At 34.1% G+C, this 22,604-nt stretch overlaps 1 protein-coding gene across 3 annotated transcripts in view; it reads left to right on the forward strand.

Moving 5' to 3' along the window:
* The window catches only part of VPS13C (vacuolar protein sorting 13 homolog C), a 183,367-nt gene that overhangs the window by 58,068 nt on the left and 102,695 nt on the right, over positions 1–22,604 (forward strand). For all 3 annotated transcript variants that reach the window (XR_011472254.1, XM_070421598.1, XM_070421608.1), the window contains 15 exons: positions 950–1,079; positions 2,179–2,273; positions 4,950–5,092; positions 5,931–6,123; positions 7,383–7,497; positions 8,085–8,221; positions 9,105–9,228; positions 10,808–10,925; positions 12,080–12,209; positions 12,836–12,914; positions 13,814–13,953; positions 16,305–16,458; positions 18,273–18,352; positions 19,653–19,712; positions 21,701–21,863. Coding sequence is in view for 2 of the 3 variants with exons in the window: in XM_070421598.1 (XP_070277699.1) it covers positions 950–1,079; positions 2,179–2,273; positions 4,950–5,092; positions 5,931–6,123; positions 7,383–7,497; positions 8,085–8,221; positions 9,105–9,228; positions 10,808–10,925; positions 12,080–12,209; positions 12,836–12,914; positions 13,814–13,953; positions 16,305–16,458; positions 18,273–18,352; positions 19,653–19,712; positions 21,701–21,863 (1,861 nt within the window). In the remaining variant the exon portion in view is untranslated. The remainder of the gene's footprint in view (positions 1–949; positions 1,080–2,178; positions 2,274–4,949; positions 5,093–5,930; positions 6,124–7,382; positions 7,498–8,084; positions 8,222–9,104; positions 9,229–10,807; positions 10,926–12,079; positions 12,210–12,835; positions 12,915–13,813; positions 13,954–16,304; positions 16,459–18,272; positions 18,353–19,652; positions 19,713–21,700; positions 21,864–22,604) is intronic.

A 22,604-nucleotide genomic window follows, 5' to 3' on the forward strand; every position in this document is an offset into this window, starting at 1 on the left:
TTATTTTTCTGCCCAAAATTCTTACATTTTAGTAACTTTAAGAGTATTTTCCTTTATCTAATGTAACATTAGTTTCAACATCTAGGTTATTTGGTTATTGGCATCTGTTAATTACCCTTTTCCTTGATAATTGGTCATATTTTCCTAGGTTTTTGTTTGTTTTGTTTTCATATATCAAGTGATTTTGATTATATTTATGGACATTGTGAATATTGTGTAGTCTCTGTGTCCTGTTATCCTCCAGAAACTGTTGGACATTTTTATGTTAGCACATGCCTTCTATGGATAGTGGTTCAAATCTCAATCTGTTTCTTTCAATTTTTGTATGTTGGTTTGGGTCTATTTTGCACATGAACAGTATAGGAGTTTGAGAGTTGTGCAGATGGTTTATATCTCAGTTCAGGTCTCTGAACCTTTGCTACTTTCATTGAGGTCAGTTTCATACATGGGAAGCTTAGGTTAGACTGAGGTTTGTGCAGACTTCTACCCAGATATCCCATTCTCTGGCTCTTCTCCCTCTAGGATTTCCCTCTGTATACTCTGGCTTTCATGGACTGCATTTACTCATCCTGGAGCCAGACTTTTGAATGTGGAAGCATTATCCTTTCAGTCCCAGTGGCTCCTTAACTTAAATATTTGGAAGATATATTGCTCAGAAATATGCTGTCGTAGTGGCACCCTAACTTAAAAATTTGAGAGACATATCACTGGAATCCTTGACTATAATTCTTAACAAAATGCAGCAAAATGCTATTTGTAGGTGTGTAAAGTAAATTAATAGACTACATTAATCACATGTTGAACATCATTTCAGAAGGAACTGTCTTTCTTGACTATAGTTAACCTATTCTAGCGTTTAAAAAAGTTAAGCTTTGTTTTTACCCGACTATACCTGAAAATGAAGAGGACATTTACTCTTTAATTCATTTTTTAAATTTTGATTTTTTAGGTGATTCGGTCCGGGCAGAAATTAAAGAACAAGTCTACTGATGCAGGCGAGAAACGTGGAGGCTGGTTTAGTGGGTTTTGGGGTAAGAAGGAAAGTAAGAAAAAAGATGAAGAATCTTTGATTCCTGAAAGTAAGTTCCAAGTCAAGTAATTTATTGTATTCTGATAAGACAAACTATATAAATTATATTTTAGCCAGTTGGTTGAATTTTATTTCGTAACTAGAGGCCTGATGCATGAAATTCATGCACGGATAGGGTCCCTAGGCCTGGCTGGTGATCAGGGCTGATCAGGGCCTTCCAGCTGCTGCCCAGGGCTTTCCTTCCCCCACTGCTGGCTGCTGGCTGCCAGCCGGTGCCTTTCTTCATTCCGCGCCACCCCCTATGGTCAGCGCACATCATAGCAAGCGATCGAACTCCTCGTCTCCTGGTTGAACTCCCAAGAGGACATTTTTCATATTAGCCATATATGTATATATATATATATATATATATATATATATATACACACACACACACACATATACACATACAGATACTTTTGAAATAAAAGTAGCTCAATGTGGCAAACATATAAGCCAGCCGTGGGCAAACTACGGCCCGCGGGTCGGATCCAGCCCGTTTGAAATGAATAAAACTAAAAAAAAAAAAGACCGTACCCTTTTATGTAATGATGTTTACTTTGAATTTATATTAGTTCACACAAGCACTCCATCCATGCTTTTGTTCCGGCCCTCCGGTCCAGTTTAAGAACCCATTGTGGCCCTCGAGTCAAAAAGTTTGCCCACCCCTGATATAAGCAGATACATCAGGCTGGCACATTTCTGTGTTTCAAATTAAAGCAAAACTTTGATTTTTTTTTTTTTTTGGAGAAAAATTATTTGTGTGAAATTTAAAAAGTTGAAATTCAGAAATCACTACATTTAACATTCCTAATTGTTACTTTTTACATGGATATTTAATTAGAAGTTTCTCTTAGTTTTTAAAATACTTAGGGAATTAAAAATCCATATAGGAGACCTGAATTTCCTTAATGGTCTCTCTGCTTTTTCTTGATCTAAAAGAGCAAAGGCATGATATTTTAGTATATTAGAGGAAATCACCTGGCTGCTTTTGCTTTAGCATTTGTTTTTATTGATTTTAGAGCACTTATTAGTTTGGTTTGATTTTTTTTTTATTGTACCTGTAAAACTGAAGCAATCGAGTTTAAAATATTGTCTTTTCTTTGTAGCTATTGATGACCTTATGACTCCAGAGGAAAAAGATAAGTTCTTCACAGCTATTGGTTATAGTGAGAGCACCCACAACCTAACTTTACCCAAACAGGTAATTATTTAGGTGGTCTAAGAGGTGGTTTGTTTCATTTTACTGTATTATCTTATATTACCAAATTAATTTTTGTGGGTGGTACAAGATGAGGTCCAGTTTAATATCCAGTTTTTCTAGAACCATTTATTAAAGATACTACCTTTTCTCTATGAGTTTTCTTCTTAATTTTTTTTAATCCTCCCCTGAGGATATTTTTTCCATTGATTTTTAGAGAGAGTGGAAGGAAAGTAGGAGAGAGAGAAAGAGAGAGAGAGAGAGACATTGATTGGTTGCCTTCCACACATGCCCCAACCAGGTGGGGGTGGGGGGGATTGAACCTGCAGCCAAGGTATGTGCCCTTCTCTGTATATATGAGTCTGTTTCTGTTTTGTTTGTTAGCTTATTTTGTTCATTAGATTTCACATATAAGTGAAATCTTATAGTATTTTTCTTTCTCTGACTGGCTTATTTCACTTAGTATAATAGTCTCTAGGTCCATCCATGCTGTCGCAAAAGATAAGATTTCCTTCTTTTTTTATATATTCCACTAGAGGCCCGTTGCAGGAGGATTCCTGCAGGAATAGGGCTTTGCTCCCGTCTCTGCTGTTCCTACCCCGCCCTTCTCTGCTGCTTCTCTCCCGCCCGTCTCTGCCTGCTTCTCTCTATCCCATCTCTGCCGCTCCTACCCCGCCCTTCTCTGCCTGCTTCTCTCTATCCTGTTTCTGCCACTTCTACCCCGCCCCTCTCTGCCGCTTCTCTCTCTCCTGTCTCTGCTGCTTCTCTCCCGCCCGTCTCCACTACCTCGGCTCCGTTGCTTGGCTTCTACAGTGTCTTCAGTCTTCGCTCCCAGCCGGTATATACAAATTAGCCGCCATCTTTGTTGGCAGTTAATTTGTATATCACGCTGATTAGCCAATGGGAGGTGTAGTGAAGGTACGGTCAATTACCATGTTTGTCTATTACTAGATAGGATTGTGTAAATATACCACAGCATTTTTATCCACTCATTTACTGATTTGGTCTGCTTCCAAATCTTGGCTATTATGAATAATGCTGCAATGAATATAGGGGTGCATATTTTCTCTTGAATCAGTGTTTTGGGTTTCTTTGGCTACATACCCAGAAATGGAGTTGCTGCATTATAAGGCAATTCCATTTTTAATTTTTTGAGGAAGCTCCATACTGTTTTTCCACAGTGGCTGCATCAATCTGTATTCCCAATAGTGCACAAGGGTTCCCTTTTCTCCACATCCTCACCAACCCTTCTTGTTTGTTGGTTTATAGATGATAGTCTTTCTGACTGGTGGTAGGTGGTATCTCATTGTGGTTTTAATTTGATGATTAGTGACTTTGAGCATCTTTTCATATGCCTATTGGCCATTTGTTTGTCCTCTTTGGAGAAGTGTCTATTCAGGTCTTTGCCCATATTTAAATTGGACTGTTTGTTTTATTGGTGTTGAGTTTTATAAGTTTTTTATAAATTTTGGATATTAACCCCTTTCAGATGTATCATTGGTGAATATGTTCTCCCATTCAGTGAGTTGTCTTTTCATTTTGTTGATGGTTTCCTTTGTTGTGCAAAACCTTTTTAGTTTGATGGATTTACATTATTTTTCTTTTGTTTCCCTTACCCAAGGAGATATATCAGAAAAAATATTACTATGAGAAATGCCTGAGGTTTTAATGTCTTGCTTCTATGTTTTCATCCAGGATTTTTATGGTTTTGAGTCTTACATTAAGCCTTTAATCCATTTTGAGTTTATTCCTGTGGATGGTTTAGTTCTGTTAGTATATATATAGATGCTCATAGATGCATAAGTATTTACAATTGTTATATTTTCTTGATGCGTAGACTCCTTTATCATTACATAATAACTTTATCTCTTTGGACCATTTTTAACTTAAAGTCTATTTTTTTCTGATATAAGTATAGCTACCCCTATTTTTGTTTTGTTACTGTTTGTTTGAAATATATTTTTCATCTTTTAACTCTTAGTCTATGTTTGGCCTTAAAGCTAAAATGAGTCTCTTATAGGCAACATATTGTTGGATCTTATTTTTTTAATTTATTCTGACTTTCTGTGTGTTTTGATTAGATAATTTAATTCATTTACATTTAAAGTAATTATTAATAGGTAAGCACTTACTATTGCCATTTTGTTAATTATCTTCTGACTATTTTGTAAATACTTTGTTCTTTGCTTCCTCTCTTGCTATCATCCTGTGTAGTTTGATGAGAATCATCTGCCTGGTTCTCTGTTCTACCTCTAATCCTGACTTATGAATTTTTGGGTCAGGATTTTTTTTTTTCTCTCAGTGTGTGATTAACTCTCCAAAGGCATCAAACAAATGTTCTTTATATTTTGTCTAGTTTTTGAGCCCAAGGATTAATCTGAATTAGTTTGCTTTAGTGAAAGCTGCTGAATTAAATTCTTATGCCACAAAATGTTTTATCGTTTGTTTTTTATTACCTTTAAGAGAAATTAGGTTTGGATTTTATAAGTGTCCTATTTGAGCAAGCAATTTGTATTGAATTTTCCAATATATATGTATTTTTATAGTGAGTGTATTGATACAGAAACCTACCATAATGTTTTATAGATCACTGTAACTCAACAAATTTAAATGAGTAAATTATTAAGTAAAGTAATAATTATTTAATCTTTAACAATTTTCATTCATTCTTTTGTTTAGTATGTTGCTCATATAATGACACTGAAATTAGTAAGCACGTCTATTACAATAAGAGAAAACAAAAATATTCCAGAAATACTGAAAATTCAGATAATTGGTCTGGGCACCAAAGTATCTCAGCGACCAGGAGCACAAGCACTTAAGTAAGTTTTAAAAAACTTAATACAATTTTTATTTTATTTTTATTTTGTTTGACTTTAGGCCCCAAAGATGTATTAAAAACTGATTAATAGTCATCCTTCTCTAGTTTTATTTTGTGGGTGTGTTTGTGTCATGATAGTCATTTTATATTTGCGTGTGTTTTGTTACGGAGTTATATGACAAGCTCATTATTTGCTCTACTCTTTCCTTTATAAATATTTATTGGATATTGTTTATAGATTGATATTATGAAGGCTACAGGAACAATAAGTTTCTATTTTCAAGAACTTTATGCTGTAGTTGATAAGAGAGCATATTCAAAAAGTTCTGTTTAGCATATTAGAGAGCTCATAAGTGAGAAGGTACTGTAAAATTAATACCTTATTGTTAATGCTATACAGGTTCAGTTGTAGAAGAGAAACTTGGCCTAGGAGAACTGGGACTTAAACTAGTTGAATGGAAAGGACTAGAAGCAGGGATGAGATAGGAGAGTATTTAGGGTGGCATGAAGTAGGGATATGAGTCCCATGAGTATTGAGCATAGCTTGTATTCATGCTGCAATTATGGGAACTTCTGCAGTGTTCTGGAGTTGGTTAAAGGTCGTTTGTTGTTTTTTTTTTAATGTGGATGACAAGGAAAATAAATAAAGAAAGAAAAAAGCCTACCTTAGGCTGTGAGGGTTATTGAATGCTAGGTTGAGAAGTTTGGATTTCAACTCTGAGTAATGGCTTGGGTCATGGCTCTCAGTGGAGTTGTTTTAAAGGGAAATTTGTGTTTTAAATCATTACATTACAAATAATTGTGTTTATATCACTTAATTTTTCTTCATTGGATTGTAGGGTGGAAGCAAAATTAGAACACTGGTATATAACAGGTCTGAAACAGCAGGATACTGTTCCATCACTTGTGGCTTCAATTGGTGATACTGCATCATCTTTGCTTAAAATTGAATTTGAAACCAATCCAGAGAATAGTACTGCTGACCAGACTCTCGTTCTTCAGTCTCAGCCCGTGGAGGTCATCTATGATGCTGTAAGTACTAAGAGAAAGTGAATCTTCTATCTTACATGTTTAACATATGGTTTTCTTATTTTCTCTCTTTCATATTTAACATTTACTTAGCACTCTTTTCTTATTCTAAAAGCAGTACATGTTTTTCAGTTAATTTTGAATTTTTTTATGTGCTATAGATTTTTTCTACCGTAAGGTGTATTTATGCTTATATCAATTTTAAAAAAACCAAATCCACTATTTATAAACGCTGTGTTCATTGTACCAGCTACTCCCAGTCGTTACTTGCTTACTACTCCAGTTTATCTTTGCTTATTCTTCTTTCCCCTCAGTGTTTGGAACCAACTTAAAGAGCTTTAGAAATAATTGAAAGAATTTACTATGTTGTTCACATGGGGGAAAAACATTCACATTTAGATACTATTGAAAGTGCTGGATCAAGTTCTGTATTAATATCTTCATCTTTTACTTAGACTCTCATAACTTATCTCAAGCTAGCCAACAGGATGTGTATGGGTCACTACTCATTGCGTCACTTCAGGTTGGCTGCCCCCTGTTGTTTAGATCCCTGACTTATTTTTACTTCATAGTTTAGAAGTGGATTCACATCGTGGGTACATTCACATTGTTGTACATCCAGTCTCCAGAACTCATTGTTTTGCAAAATGTCTGATTTTTAAAAAAAAGTATATTTTATTGATTTTTTACAGAGAGGAAGGGAGAGGGATACAGAGTTAGAAACATTGATGAGAGAGAAACATCAATTCAGCTGCCTCTTGCACGCCCCCTACTGGGGATGTGCCCGCAACCCAGGTACATGCCCTTGACCAGAATCGAACCTGGGACCCTTCAGTCCGCAGGCCGACGCTCTATCCACTGAGCCAAACCAGTTAGGGCAAAATGTCTGATTTTTTACATTCAAGTTTTGGATGTAAGTAAGGGCTCAACAGTTTCCTTATTTCCTCTTCAAAGTGTAGGGGAATTCATTTTCAATATAAAGAAGTGGAGTTTTATCTTCTGGCTAATTGGAGACTGAAACTAGAGACACTGTAAAACATATTTAAGGTTACTTTAATGATATGCACACATTTGTTGCTTCTTCAGTAAGCTTACTTGGGCTATTCCCTTTTTTAGGTTCTCTTTCACTCTAGAGGGAAAACTATCTTTGGAGGTACCTCCTCAGTTTAAAGCCCAGTCATTTAGAATTAAACCAAAACTTAAAAATTTATAATGTGGAAAGTATTGTGTGTAATTTCTTTGTATTTTAAATTGTTTTACAGAAAACCATTAATGCAGTGGTTGAATTCTTTCAATCAAATAAGGGATTAGATCTTGAGCAAATAACATCAGCTACATTGATGAAGCTGGAAGAAATTAAAGAGAGAACAGCTACAGGTAAATAATTTGCCTGTCTGTATAAGCATCAAACATTCAAAGTTTTGTGTATTCTAATGTAGATATTATATTGAAAATAGTATAGGTTGCTTTTTTTCTTCGTCTTAAATTCAGGCTATATTCTGCAGTGGAGTAGCATTGTACTTGGCTTACCCAGAGTCAAGTATAACAGCTAAACTAGGTGAGAAAGAGAATAATATTGGGCACAGATTCTGTGTGCCATTACCTTTAAGAACCTGAGCTTGAGGTAGAAGACATCCCTCTGTATCAGTTCTTAAAAAAACTGTGATACAGAAAATACATACTTTTGTACAACATTATCTCTGAACTGAAGCTTACTACTTTATCTGCTTACTTAATTAAAGAAATAATGAATTATTCTCTCTCTCAAAAAAGCACTAGCTATGTTGGGTTTACTGTACTGTGTGAAGATATGATTGATTGTTTCCCATTGACCATATACAATTCTACTTTACTTGCTGAATTGAAAATCCTTCATAATACTTTCCAACTGATATTCTTGTTGTTATAATATGATTACACATTTCAACTCGACCCTCTGACCTTTCATTTTTTTCTTTTTTTAGGACTTACACATATTATTGAAACTCGAAAAGTCCTTGATTTAAAGATAAATCTGAAGCCTTCTTATCTCATAGTTCCACACACAGGCTTCTACCACAAAAAGTCAGATCTTCTCATTTTAGATTTTGGTACATTTCAGGTAGGTACATAGTTATTTCTGTCTGCCCATTTTTGCTTAGCTTGGTACCTAGCTACATGATAGTTTGCTTTCCCCCACTCAAAAATTACTTAAACCTAGACTTATTTCTTCTTAGTATTTTGTCAAGCCAGCTTAGATTACTATTTTATGGCTATTAAAGAAGCAAAGAAAAACCTAAAATTGTTTGTGATAGTAGATGATTTGACCTTGAGGACTGGATTACTGTTGTCTTTTTCTGCTTGGAGAGAAGCACTAGTAGTTTTCAAGCACTTCTAGGTTTCCAGAGTTTAATTTCACAGTGTTGTTAATTTTTTTATTTTGACAATAGGAAACGATACACATATGAATATATGTTTAATAGAGTAAGAGAAATTAAGGTTTTGTTTGGGTATTGAACTTCGTAGAAATCCAAGCCTCTGAGAAAATGTGAAGATTTAAAAATATATAGTCCTGAATTAATGCTTGCTTCTTTAAAAGATGGAAAAGGAAGTAGAGATTGGAGCTGAATTCTAATGGACTAGTTATTCTACATATGTAGTGAGGAGAAGAAGGAATAAAACCTGTTATTTCATTGTGGCAATAACTCCTGAGAGCCAGGAAGAGTTGTATGTGTAGACACTTATTTGAGATAGATAGCTATGTAATTACTTGCTAGTTAGTGCAGATGTGCTGAGTAATGTATTACTCAAACATATTAGAGATATATGCTGAAATATTACATTTCTAATAAAATATTTGCAAATAATTATCAGAAAACTAAGAAAAATGTGAATTTAATAAGGGCAGTGTTTTCATTTTAGTTAGTTTTAAGAAAACACAACTGAAGTATATTGATTTATGTACTTTTCTGTTAAAAAATTGAAGTTTTTCCCCTTCATTTTAGCTTAACAGTAAAGATCAAGGTTTGCAGAAGAATGGTAATTCATCTCTGGAGGAAATAATGGATAAGGCATATGACAAGTTTGATGTTGAAATAAAAAGTGTACAACTACTCTTTGCAAGAGCAGGTAATAAGTTGCTCAGTTTTTAGGATCTTGAAATTATGTTGAGTAGCTTTTGTAAATATATGTGTATGTGTGCATGTAAATCAACTCTGGTAACATTTTGAGCACATGTCCTGTTGGTTTCTTAACAAACCAAACAGAAAGCCATCTCACAGTTACAAATAGAGATGAAAAATTTGGCTGTTCATCCTAGAGTATGGTACTCAGCACCATTTTAATCTATGTATAGTTATTGTCTATTTTTTTTGTAATATGACTGTGAACCTGCTCAACACACAAAATAGAAGTTGCTATTGGCTCAATTCCTCTGTCCCAGTGTTTTTGGGATGTCTCAATGATATTTTTTCTTGCTGCCTTTATTTTTAAATATTTTACTATATTACATTAGTTTTTATTTTAGTAGTATTACATCTTTTACTTTTGTAGATATCTGAGAAGTATGGATATAGTCTTAAAACCTAAAAGTAATTAATTTATTTTCCAAAAGCTTTTGTATTTTCTACTGCTTAAGTAAAGATTGCTGGTTCTCTATACTTCCTTAGTTTCTAGAAGCAATAAGTATTTGCCAAATATTCTAGAGTATATCACATTGTAGTAGGTCATTGAAGGAAAAGATAGTCTTTGTGTGTAGAATGTATACTTCTAGCGTGAGTAATGAGATTTATTAAAATGTAAATATATAACGCTCTACTTAGTTTTTATATATTAGGATTCTATTAGTCCCTTAAAGGGAAGTACCTACACAGACCATTAATTTGCCTTTTCTGTTGTATGTACTTTATAATGATTGCTTGAATTATAAGTAATAAAAGATGTTTAGTCATTGCCATCTGTTAAGATATGTCTAGGATTTTGTTATTGGAAAGTCTGTTTTGGGACCTTTCTATTTCAAGAAAAGTAATTATTGTACTTTTTTGTCATGAAAACTCATTTTTGCTTTAGAATTGTGTGCTAAACTAGTGTAATAGTACTTAGGAATCACAGAAGCCTCTTTTTCTGTCCTTTATTTTACCATTTTTTTCCTTAATTGCAATAACCCATCTGATCTCTAATTTTGTAATCAAGGCAGTACATTTTTGAGCTTTTCCTATTGGCTTTAAAATGACAGCTGTTTTATAAACATTCTCCAAAGAAATATTTTGAATTATTTTTATATCACAGTCTTATCAATCTCTATTTTAAAAAAATAGGTTATTTAACTTATATTCTAAAAGCAGTAAAAGTTGACATCTATTGAATATGTTTATTAACTATTTTTAATAAGTTAGATAATTTTCCACAGAATATCTGGTGATCTAAAATATTTAGCCCTGGCCGGTTTGGCTCAGTGTATAGAGCGTCGGCCTGTGGACTGAAGGGTCCCAGGTTTGATTCTGGTCAAGGGCACATGCCCGGGTTGTGGGCTCGATCCTCAGTAGGAGGCGTGTAGCAGGCAGCCAATCAATGATTCTCTCTCATCATTAATGTTTCTATCTCTCTCTCCCTCTCCCTTCCTTTCTGAAATCAATTAAAAATATATGTATATATAAGTTGAAAAATATTTAATGAATTTAAAAAGTCATTAATAAAAAATTTTTTTAAGAGGAAAACTGGAAAAAGTGTCGATTTCAGCATCCATCAACTATGCATATTTTGCAACCCATGGATATTCATGTTGAGTTGGCCAAGGCAATGGTGGAAAAAGACATTAGAATGGCCAGGTAATGTACGAGTTTCTTTTATACTAGAGGCCTGATGCACGAAAATTCGTGCAAGAGTAGGCCTTCCTTCCCCCAGCTGCCCAACTTCCCTCCGGCACCTGGGACCCGGGCTTCCCTCCTCTGGCCACCCACAGGCACCCGGGACCCGGGCTGGCTTCCCTCCAGCCCTGGCTTTGTCAGTAAGGACATCTGGAATGACATCTGGTCTAATTAGTATATTACCCTTTTATTATATAGATTATAAAATCAACAAGATGAAATATATCTGTATCAGTGTCTGGATTTTTAACTAAGAAAAGCTAGATTTCTGAAGAAGAGAAAAAATGATTATTTTATAGCAGAAATATATTTTTAAGAAAATATTTGTTTGATTTATATGTCACCTCTCTTTACTTTTTATATAAGTTGGTTATCCCTGTTTTTGAATGGATCGAATCCAAGGTCCAATATTGATGAAATAAAATCTTAAAAAAGTAAAGGTTCTTTTGATTATGAAACTATAAAAAATCTTGAGAAAAATCTAAGGAGATGAAAAATAAGAACTAAATTTAGAATTTAAGTAGATAATTATGAAATATATATGCTGTCTTCTTAAAAACAGTATTATTATTGACATTCAGTAAACTGTATCTATTTAAAGTGTACAGTTCAGTAGGTTTTGACATGTAAAGCTATGAAACCATCACCACAGTCAAAATAACGAGCACATCCATCATCCCCCAGAGTCCTTGTGCCCCTTTGTATTTCCTCCTTCCTCCTTTCCTAACTTCCCTGGACAACATTGATCTGTTTCCTGACACTAGATTTGTCAAAATTGCCTAGGAATTTTGTATAGATAGGGCCATACAGTTTCAACTTTTTTGTTTGGCTTCTTTCATTTAGCATAATTAATTAGAGATTCATTCATGTTGTGTGTATCAATAGTTCATTATCAGATGGATGTTAAACCAGCCTTGCATTATTGGATAAGCCTCATTTGGTTATGATTATTCCTTTAAAATATTGTTAAATTTGGTTTGCTAAAATTTTGTTAGGACATTTTACGTCTTATTTGTAACTTTGACCCTACAGTGTAGTTTCTTCTCCAATCCTTTCCCCCTCCCTATTATAGAGAAACTGGACTTTAAAACCGTTTTGTTGACTTGCATTTTTAGATTTAAAGTATCAGGAGGGCTTCCTTTGATGCATGTGAGAATTTCTGACCAGAAGATGAAAAATGTGCTATGTTTGATTAACAGTATACCCTTGCCACAGAAATCATCTGTACAGTCTCCTGAGAGACAGGTAAATGGATATAATAAAATGCTAAATCTCTTTACATTTGTATCTATGATGAGTTCTTTTTTAGCATTCTGTGAGCAGTTTTATTTTTAAAATTTTTTTAGGGTCAGTTTCATTTATTTGGTGCACTTGAAGCTTAATATTGTTGAATCTATACAGAACTGCATATGACATTGAATAAATAACAATTGTAGCCTAGTTTCACTACTGTTTTAGAGCGGTGGTAGAAAATCAGTTTTAGGGAATGAAGGGAGCAAAAATAAATAAGTAGAAGAAAAAACGTCTTTCAAATTTATGAAATATCTATAATAATAAAAGCATAATATGCTAATTAGACTGGACAGCCGAATGACCTTCTGGATGACCTTCCAGACGAAGCCGGGGCTGTGAGGGCCAAGCCCCTTGCACAAATTTCGTGCATCAGGGCTCTAGTATTGTAATATATAGCAACTAATGACACACAATGATAAATAGACTCATCTACTAGAGTTGTACATTGTTCTTCCCTTAAAATTGCAGGTAGTAGTCTTAATAATTAGTACTATTACTTTTTCAGTATTAGTTTCATTTCTGTATATTTAATCCTGCTAGATTAGTATATTAAGAAAACTTTTTATATTATTTGCTAGGTATCCTCAATTCCTGTTATTTCAGATAGGACAAAAGACCTACTTGGTACATCACTGTTGCTAGATGGAGTGGAATCAGGTAAGGAAAGTAATATGTTCTTTATTTATTTATTTTTATTTTATTTTATTTTTTAAAATATATTTTATTGATTTTTCACAGAGAGGAAGGGAGAGAGACAGAGAGCCAGAAACATCGATGAGAGAGAAACATCGATCAGCTGCCTCCTGCACATCCCCCAATAGGGATGTGCCCGCAACCCAGGCACATGCCCCCGACCGGAATCGAACCCGGGACCCTTCAGTCTGCAGGCCGACGCTCCATCCACTGAGCCAAACTGGTCTTGGCAATATGTTCTTTATTAAACCAAGTATATAGAGAGAACATTTTCAGAAAATAAAGAATTTTGAAATTATTATAGTAATTTGCTGGTTTTAGTTCTAATAGTGCTACTAACCAACAGTGTGTTTTGAGTCCTTTTTTGTAAAGCCCAAGTTTCTTCATTTTATTGAAAGGATTTTTGTGAATGAAAATGATTAAGATTTTAAATAAGCTCCTTTTTTTTTTCCCACAATCACTTCTCGATTCTTTTGTTTAGCTCTAGCCTAATTTATCTCTTTTAATTTTGAACTAAAATATAAGCTTCAAGAGGACAAGGATCATGCCTGTCCTTGTCACTCTGGTGTCCTTAGTGACTGGTACAGACTGATGATGCATGATAGATGATACCCAGTACATATTTTATTGAATGTTGAATGAGTAGACCAAAGTGAAAAACATAGGCAGTTTGATTTTGTTTATACTTATTACTTGCCAGGTTGAGTCACTTTGTGAGATCTAGAAAAACATTGAAACTATATTCTTACTCTGAATATGAAGAATATATCTAATAAATGAATTTTTGAGAGATTGAAATTTGAGTGTTTTATGCAGCCCTCAATGGACATTCTCTCAAGTCAAATGAATATCTTCTTCCTTAGAGTCCGATGATGAGTATTTTGATGCTGAAGATGGAGACATACAGACTGGTAAAAGTATGAAAGGATCAGAACGAAAAAAAGTTGCAGAGGCTCCAAATGAGGAGCTCATTAATCTTCTACTAAAGTTTGAAATTAAAGAGGTATGCATATTTATTTTGTCTATAAACAAATACATTCTTATTATCACTATCCTTGTAAACTGTCCAATACTAGACCCAGACATTAAGTATATATAAAATGGGGTACTCTGTTTTTCCCAGTGCCCCCCCAACACATACAGTTCCAAAAAAATGAATTTTTTTTGTAAAATCTGATGTAAGAGTGACCTATAGTATATCTGATATATTCTGAAAAAGCTCAATACTCTTAATTATGATTTTCTTTTCTTTAGAAAATTTCTGTGACGTTTATTTAAATTCCCCTCCCTCCCCCGCTTAATTCTCACCTGAGGATATGTTTTTTATTGATTTGAGAGAGAGGAAGCAGCAAGGGTTGGGGGAGGAGAGAGAGAGAGAAACACTGATGTCTGAGAGAAACATGGATTGGTTGCCTTTTCTACTCGCCCCAGCTGAACCAGGGCCAGAGTAATCCTTTTAAACTGGAAGTCAGATTATGTCACTGCTCACCTACTGGCTTCCCATCTCACTCAGAGCAAAGGGCTTAGTCCTTCCTACGGCCAAAAAGGGCTTTCATGGAATTCTTTTCACTCTACTCTAGCTATATTTCATTCATTCCTGCAGTAAGCATTGATCAAGTGCCGTCATGTACCAGGCATTGTTTTAGGTACTGGAGCTAAAGTAGTAAACAAAGTTCTTGTCTCATGTTGCTTACACTTGTCTTTTAGTCTCCCTTACTTATACCAAAACACATTCTTTGTGCTTACTGTTTCCTTTGCCTGGAATACTCTTCCTGCATAACATATTTACTCAAATGCCATCATATTGGAAAGGTCTGACCCCCCCCAATACAAGATAGCAAGCTTCGTTTTCCTCCACTCTCCCTAGAATGTAAGCTTCATGAAGACAAGAATCTTGTCTGTCCAGGTCACTTCAATGTCTTTAGTGGCTGGCACAACTTCATACATGGTAGATGATGGCCAATAAATATTTTATTAACTATTGATGAATGAACTAAAGTGATAAATAATCAGAATCCTTTAAGGAAAAAATAGTAGTACTGTTTGAAATATTTTTCCCAATTTGACTTTTTTGTGTGCCATTTTGAAGTTTTAAATGTTTCTGTGGTGCAATTTATTGAATTTTGTGTTTATATCCTAGTTATAGTGTATGTATAGAAAATTATTCTCCATTGCAAAAAATACCCATGATTTTATATTTTATGACATCAGTGCTGTCATTTAAATCATCGATACATCTCAAATTTATTTTTGTATGTCAGTTCTGTATTGAATATTTTTACTATAGATTCTGTTTATCAGGTGACATTCTTCCTGGTTTTTCTTAAGTATTATAATTTTAACACTGCTAATAATATTGATTTTTGCTTTCTTTCAGCATTTATAGTGTTTCAGTTATTATTGCTGCCTCATAGGTTATCCCAAAATGTAGTAGCTCAAAACAGCTATTTTATTTTGCTTACAGGTTTGTGGTTTAGGAATTCTGGAAGGGTACAGCTTAGTAATTTTTGTGTATAGTCTTTCACATGCTTATAGTAAGATTTGACTAATCTTATAGTGACCTGACGTGTCAGAGGGGCTCAGAGGTGGCTCACTGATAGGCTGGCCATTGATACTGGCTGCTGGCTAGGAGCTCACCTAGGACTGCTGACTGAAATACCTACTTATTCATTGACTCCTGCACATGGCAAGAATAGTTGAACTTTTTGCATGGCAACTAGCTTCCCTCAGGATGAACATTCACAGAGGAAGTTTTATAGCCTTTTTTGACATTGGAAGTCATTATAGTATTACTTCTTCTGTACTCTGTGATGAAGGCAAATAACAAGCCTGCCCAAATGTAAAGGGACAAAGACTCGCCATCTCTTGTGGAGTGTCAAAGAACTTGCATGTTTTAAAAACTGCCACATATATATTTTATTTTTCATCTGCTAAATAAATTGAATAATAGTATAATAGTGAATTTCCAGAATAAATTTGAATAGTAGTATAATAGTGAACATCCTTCTGCTACTTTTTATATTAGTGAGAATGTTTCTTATATCACTAAACATGATTTCTTTTTTGAGATACAGGTTTAAGAAAATCATATTACGGAAGAATCCATACATTCCATTTTTTACTAAATTTAAAAATATAAATCAATAATGGATATAAAATTTCATATAGATATAGTTATAATTCTCAATAATAGAATTTAGATGATAATTTCCAGTCAGTAAATAAGTAATGGTAGTAGACAAGTGTGAGCAAAATTTTTACGCTTCTCATGATGATATGTGCAAAGAAGGCTTTTGTCTTTTTAATTTTTTTTAGTATGATTTAGACTACTTAACCTTTCATTGATTCTTTTAGGTCATTTTGGAATTTACCAAACAACAGAAAGAAGAAGATACAATTCTAGTATTTAATGTTACTCAGTTAGGAACAGAGGCTACAGTGAGAACATTTGATTTAACTGCAGTATCTTACCTAAAGAAAATCAGCTTGGATTACCATGAAATTCAAGGTAATAGACGTAAAAATGGAAACAATAGCTAATAATAAATATAAAACCACTTTTCTGTGTCTGAAATACTTTCACTTATATAACAATGTTTATAATAAAAAATAGCTAGCACTGTTCTAAACATTTTTCAAATAATAACCCATTTAATTCTTATAAGAATGCTATGAGAAAGGCAATGTTACAGCCCCCAGGTTGCATATGAGGAAACTAAAGCAAAAGTTGTTTATGTAATTCATCCAAGGTCATTCATCCTAGTTAATGGCTTGAACCCTTGAAATCTGGCCGTTGGGTCTGGATTCTTAACTACTATGATCTACTACCTCGGAGAGTTCTTATAAATCTCCTTTATATGGGAGTATTATTTCCATTTTACAAACAAAGAAAGGTTAAATAGTTTACTTACTCAAGTTCATGCATCTTTTGAATGGCCAAACCTAAACTTTATTTCTGGGCTTATAATATTGAAGTCCTTGTTCTTTCTATTGAATTAGGGAAGCAGCACCATGTTATAAAAATAAAAATGGTGGAATGTAAAATTCTTTCAGAAGTGCTTATAGTTTATGTAAGTGTACATCTTGTGTGCTCATGAGATATATAAGGAATGAAAGAATGGGTGAACCCACTTTAATTAAAATTACCTAATATTTTAGTCAAATAAAATACCTAGTTTTTATTTTTTTCAAAAATGGTTGAAACTAAAATCCCAGTTTACGGGAGAAAGGGTCGTGTGTTAGTAAGTTTCTGTAAGCACTGCTAAGATGGAATTTATATTACTATTTTAAGGGAAACAAATACAAATGATAAATTTGCTAGGCTATTTTTTCCTTTAAGGAATGTTATTTCAAGGGAAAATTCTGAAATGTCTCAGAAACAGGAGTTATAGAACTATAAATAATAAAAAAAAGATGGATTCAGTAATGGATAAATGACTTCTCCCTCCACAGCTTCTTGAGGCAGTTCTTTGGTACATCTACTTAAGGATATAGAAGACATCTGGTAGTACCTGTTGTTTTTAAATTCAAAGAAAATTTAACATTTCCATTCCAATAAAAGAAATATTTTTCTAAGTGAGCCTTCTCTTGGTCAAACAAAGAAAAACTATTTACATCATTTAATAAGAATGAAATATTTGTTCAAAGAATTTTAGAGTTCAACAGCATATTACATATATTTCTAGTGCAACCTCCTTGTTATATAGTTGAGAAAACTGAAGTTAAATAGCTTTTGATAAAGGAGATGAACTAGAATTCACATTTTCTGATTCTTACAACTATAGCTTTTCTATGCCTTATAAATGCATATATGGCCTTAAAATATCTAGAGAAATTTTTTTTTTAACACAGGTATAAAATCAAAGAAAATAAATATGCATGTGTTTATCTTAGTTGGATGAGAGGGTAGGGTAAGGATTTGGATTAATTTATTTCTTCACCAGTGATAACTTTAGCATTTAATAACCATGTAAATATGGGCAGATAGTCTTTTAAAACTTAATTTTTTAAAATATATTTCTTTATTGATTTCAGAGAGGAAGAGTGAAGGAGAGAGAGATAGAAACATCAATGATGAGAGAGAATCATTGATCGGCTGCCTCCTGCACACCCCTCACTGGGGATTGAGCCGCAACCCAGGCATGTGCCCTTGGCCGGAATTGAACCTGGGACCCTTCAGTCCGCAGGCTGGTGCGCTATCCACTGAGCCAAGCCGGCTAGGGCAAAACTTAATTTTTTTTAAAAAAAGAATAAGACATCTAGAAAATTCTAAACTTAAAAGAGCAATTTATTTGAAACACTTTTTCTTTTTCTTTAATCTAGGATCCAAAAAAAAGCCACTTCACTTGATTAGCTCTTCTGACAAACCTGGATTAGATCTTTTAAAAGTGGAGTATATTAAGGTACGGGCCATATCATGTTTATATATTTATTGTATACTTCAAACTATCCCCTGAAAGGAAAAATATGACAATAGATTACTACAGGCTCTGCATGTGTATCATAGGTTTTAATCATAGGGATATCTACTGTTTCTCTTTTCATTCCTACACCTTCTTTCTTTTTCACTTAAGTACAGGACTAGACTAGGATTTTTACAAAGCCATCAAACATCTTGTCCCCAAAGATGGAAACCTGGGTTGAAGTAGGTCCTACTCCTAATTTCTAGGGTATATTCACCTACCTATATTCACTGCATATTTAGGTTACATTTGTCTGAATATTCTACATCAAGAGGTATAAAGTCAAATTGAATTGGGTTCAGTAGAGAACTGCCAGAATTAAGGACTCAAAATTTACTATATGAGGAATGCTGAAGGAACTAATGGTATTTAGCTTTACTTAAGACTAGAGGCCCGATGCACGAAATTTGTGCAAGAGTAGGCCTTCCTTCCCCCGGCTGCTGGCACCAGCTTCCCTCTGGCACCCGGGACCCAGGCTTCCCTCCCAGCCCCAGCTTCGTCTGAAGGTCGTCCAGAAGGACATCTGGTCTAATAAGCATATTATGCTTTTATTATTATAGATTAGTTGATTTGTTTAATCATTCAACACTATTGAATGTCTTTATGTGTTAGGTCCTGTTAGGTACTTAGGTTACAGAGATGAAGACTATTAGGGAGATAGATAAAAAACAATGAAAACATAATGTGGTGATTCTCTAATAAAGAAGAGCACAAAGCATTATGGGAACAGGCAGGCAGGGAAACTTTCTCACATAAGGTAAAACTTTGAATTTACTATGTATATTTCCAAGGAGTAGAGGTTGAACCAATGAGATATATTTCTATTCAGTGTAAAGACCTTACGAAATCAAAGTTTTCCAAAGATTGAATTTGTAAGAAAATGAGGTTTTCTCACTAGAGGTATCATAAAATAGACTTGGCAAAGACTTTATACAGGAATTCAAGCATTAGGTGATAGATGGGCTAGATGACCTTTAAACCTTCCAACCTCCATAGTTTATAATTCTGATTCCTAGCTGCATTTTCTACAAGTGAATGTTGTATGTTTGAAGAGGACAAATTTGCATGATTATAATAAATTACTTCGATGTAACTTTAAAATGACAAGAATATTAAACATATAGTGTAATAAAATACAATTGTAACAATATAAATAAACTAGAGATCATAAATAAGTGATTTACTTACTTTGGTCTTAATTTCTTTAGAACTCTTGTTTTTTTTTTTGTTTTTTTTTTAGGCTGATAAGAATGGACCTAGTTTTCAAACTACTTTTGAAAAAACTGAACAAACTGTTAAGGTAAGAAATTCTATTAAAAGAATATAGCCTGTCTGAAAATCACCTACTCTGGAAGTCTCTTGGTATCCTTGAAGGAATATTTACTGGGTAATTTGATGAAATAATCAAGAGCCAATAAAAATTATAAACCAACCATGCTCTGTGTTCATGAGCAATAAAGCTATTGTTTGGACTTATTATATCACATCCTAATCTATATATATAAAAGCCTAATATACAAATTGTCCCCTTGGGAGTTCAACTGGGAGACTGGGAGTTTGATTGCTTGCTATCATGTGTGCTGACCACCAGGGGGAGGCACAGAATGAAGGAAGGTCCCGGCCAGCAGCTGGTAGCCAGGGAAGGAAGGCTCCAGCCGGCCAGCTGGAAGGCCCCGATTGGCCCTGATCGCCGGTCAGGCCTAAGGACCCTACCCGTGCACAAATTTTGGGCACCAGGCTTCTAGTTATTTATAAAGAAGGGAGAGCTATAGATGGGAAACTTTGATTTATAAAGAACAATTTTAAATATATTAAATAACTGTTGTTTAATACAGGGCTGAGAAAGTTATGTGAATTACAAGGAGAGATGTTGAGTACTTCTTGGAGCCATACTAAGATAGTTGTATAAATAAACTAGAGATTTATACAACTTACCTGTTTATATAATAAATAGTATTTTGGTATTTTGCACCTTTCTGAGAGTTGTCTTGGAGGTGAGGATTACTAATGTAATTAAGAACAGGCAAAATGTAGTTGTGGGTTACATAATAAAGAAAATGAAAGAAATGTGTTTTAGATTACACTTTTGAGAGATATGATATCTGTTGATTATTGTTAAACTTTATTATTATTTTTTTAAATATATTGTATTGATTTTTTACAGAGAGGAATGGAGAGAGATAGAGATTAAGAAACATTGATGAGAGAGAAATATTGATCAGCTGCCTCCTGCACACCCCCTACTGGGGATTTTCCTTGAAACCAAGGTACATGTCCTTGACTGGAATCGAACCTGGGACCTTTCAGTCTGCAGGCTGATGCTCTATCCACTAAGCCAAACTGGTTACAGCTAAACTTTATTTTTATAATTTTTATACCCACTTGTTTTGAAGCAGTGCAAAGAAATTCTTTTATATAAATAAAAATTTAAAAAAGTTTTTAAATTTTCTATTAGAAAACCACATATTCTTGAAAGCAATTTGCATTGCCCTCTTAGCTTTCTGGGGTCATTGTTTCAAAAAAACTAATATTTTTCTTCTTTATGTTATATATTCTTTGTTTCTTTTTAAATGACAGGACCATCATTTTGGTTTCAGAAGATCATTTAGTGACCGAGAGCTCAGTTATAATTTTACTTTTAAAAAACATATTTTTAAAATTGATTTCAGAGAGGATGGGAGAGGGGGAGAGAGATTGAAACATCAATGATGAGAGAGAATCATTGATCGGCTGCCTCCTGCATGCTATCCCTGCTAGAGATCTAGCCCACAACCAGGCATGTGCCCTGACTGGGAATCTAACCATGACCTCCTGCTTTATAGGTCGGCACTCAACCATGAGCCATGTAGGCCAGGCTGTAATTGTACTTTTTACATTTAAATCTCATGAATGTCACATTTGAAGTAATTTCTTGACTTTTGGAGTTTCATATTCTAACTTACCTGTTTATATAATAAATAGTCAATTGCAGATCCCAGAACCGATATATATGTTGAATATTGGGATGGCCACGACAAGCAGATTATATACTCTGTGATAATTATGCTAGTAAAGTAGATTAATTAGGTTACTTTGATACTCAAATGAACCACCGAGGTAAGTTAAGTGTAATTTACTCTCATTATATTCCTATTTCAGGAGTGTGTTATGAATCTTCCTCTCCTATCTCTTCCTTCCAGGTTGTGGAAGGAACAATGCAAGCCCAGCTAGGAGCCTTTTGGTTTCATCTTGGAGGCCACTGGCATAATTGGCCTGGGAAACTAATTTTCCTCTTTTAAACATCTCTAGGTGGCTTTTTCATCTTTAAACCTATTGCTGCAAACACAAGCTCTTCTCTCTTCTATTAATTACCTGACAACCATTATTCCATCAGATGGCCAAAAGATGGGTGATGCCAAGGAAGTACAAATTTCAACTGAAAAGCAACAAAAAAATTCAGCTCTGCAGAAAGGTATGAAAACAGCTTGTTTGTTTTTTGTCAGTAAGGGTTTTAGAATTCTAGAGCTAAATGGGGAATTTTAAGGGACCTTCTAGTGCAGTCATTTACAGGCCATTTTCTTCATTTTTGTTCTTTTCTTCAAACTAAATCTTTCATGGGTACCTTATATGTAAACCAAATATAATTAATATTTTTGTTTTTAAAAAATGTCTGTTTTTGTTCTTATTTTGGTGGTGGTGGTGGATGACTTTTGGTGGGTTATAAAGGAAAACGACTTATATTTACACTGAGCTTTTCATACCTTCTTAGTGGCTCCTGAAGGGGCTCCATAGAGGGTAAGCTTTCCCTTCCATTTTACAAATAAGGAAATTAAGATCCAGAGACATGAGGTCAGGGATATGGGGATAGCAGGTAATTAGTTAGGAGCCTAAATTTTGGATCAGAGAGAATTCAGTTCAAATCCTGACTGCTACTTAAACTTTTACTAAACTTCTCTGACTTTCAATGTCCTTATCTTATTTAATTTTTTTCCTTGCTTTTAAATGATAAAAGTAGCACATCTCATTATTAGAAATGAAAATTCTACAGGATATATAAAGCAAAAGAAGTATTTTAAATTTTTAAGAATTTTATAATTTTTTTTTGCTAAATTTTTTTGGGTGACATAGGTTAATAAGAGTTTATAGGTTTCAAGTGTACAGTTCTATGCTACCTCATCTGTATATTGCGTTTTGTCTACCATCCAAAGTCAGA

This window comes from Myotis yumanensis, unplaced genomic scaffold (genome assembly GCF_028538775.1).
Source record: "Myotis yumanensis isolate MYYU_CA2020_CCGP unplaced genomic scaffold, mMyoYum1.0.hap1 SCAF_1, whole genome shotgun sequence".
NCBI lineage: Eukaryota > Metazoa > Chordata > Mammalia > Chiroptera > Vespertilionidae > Myotis > Myotis yumanensis.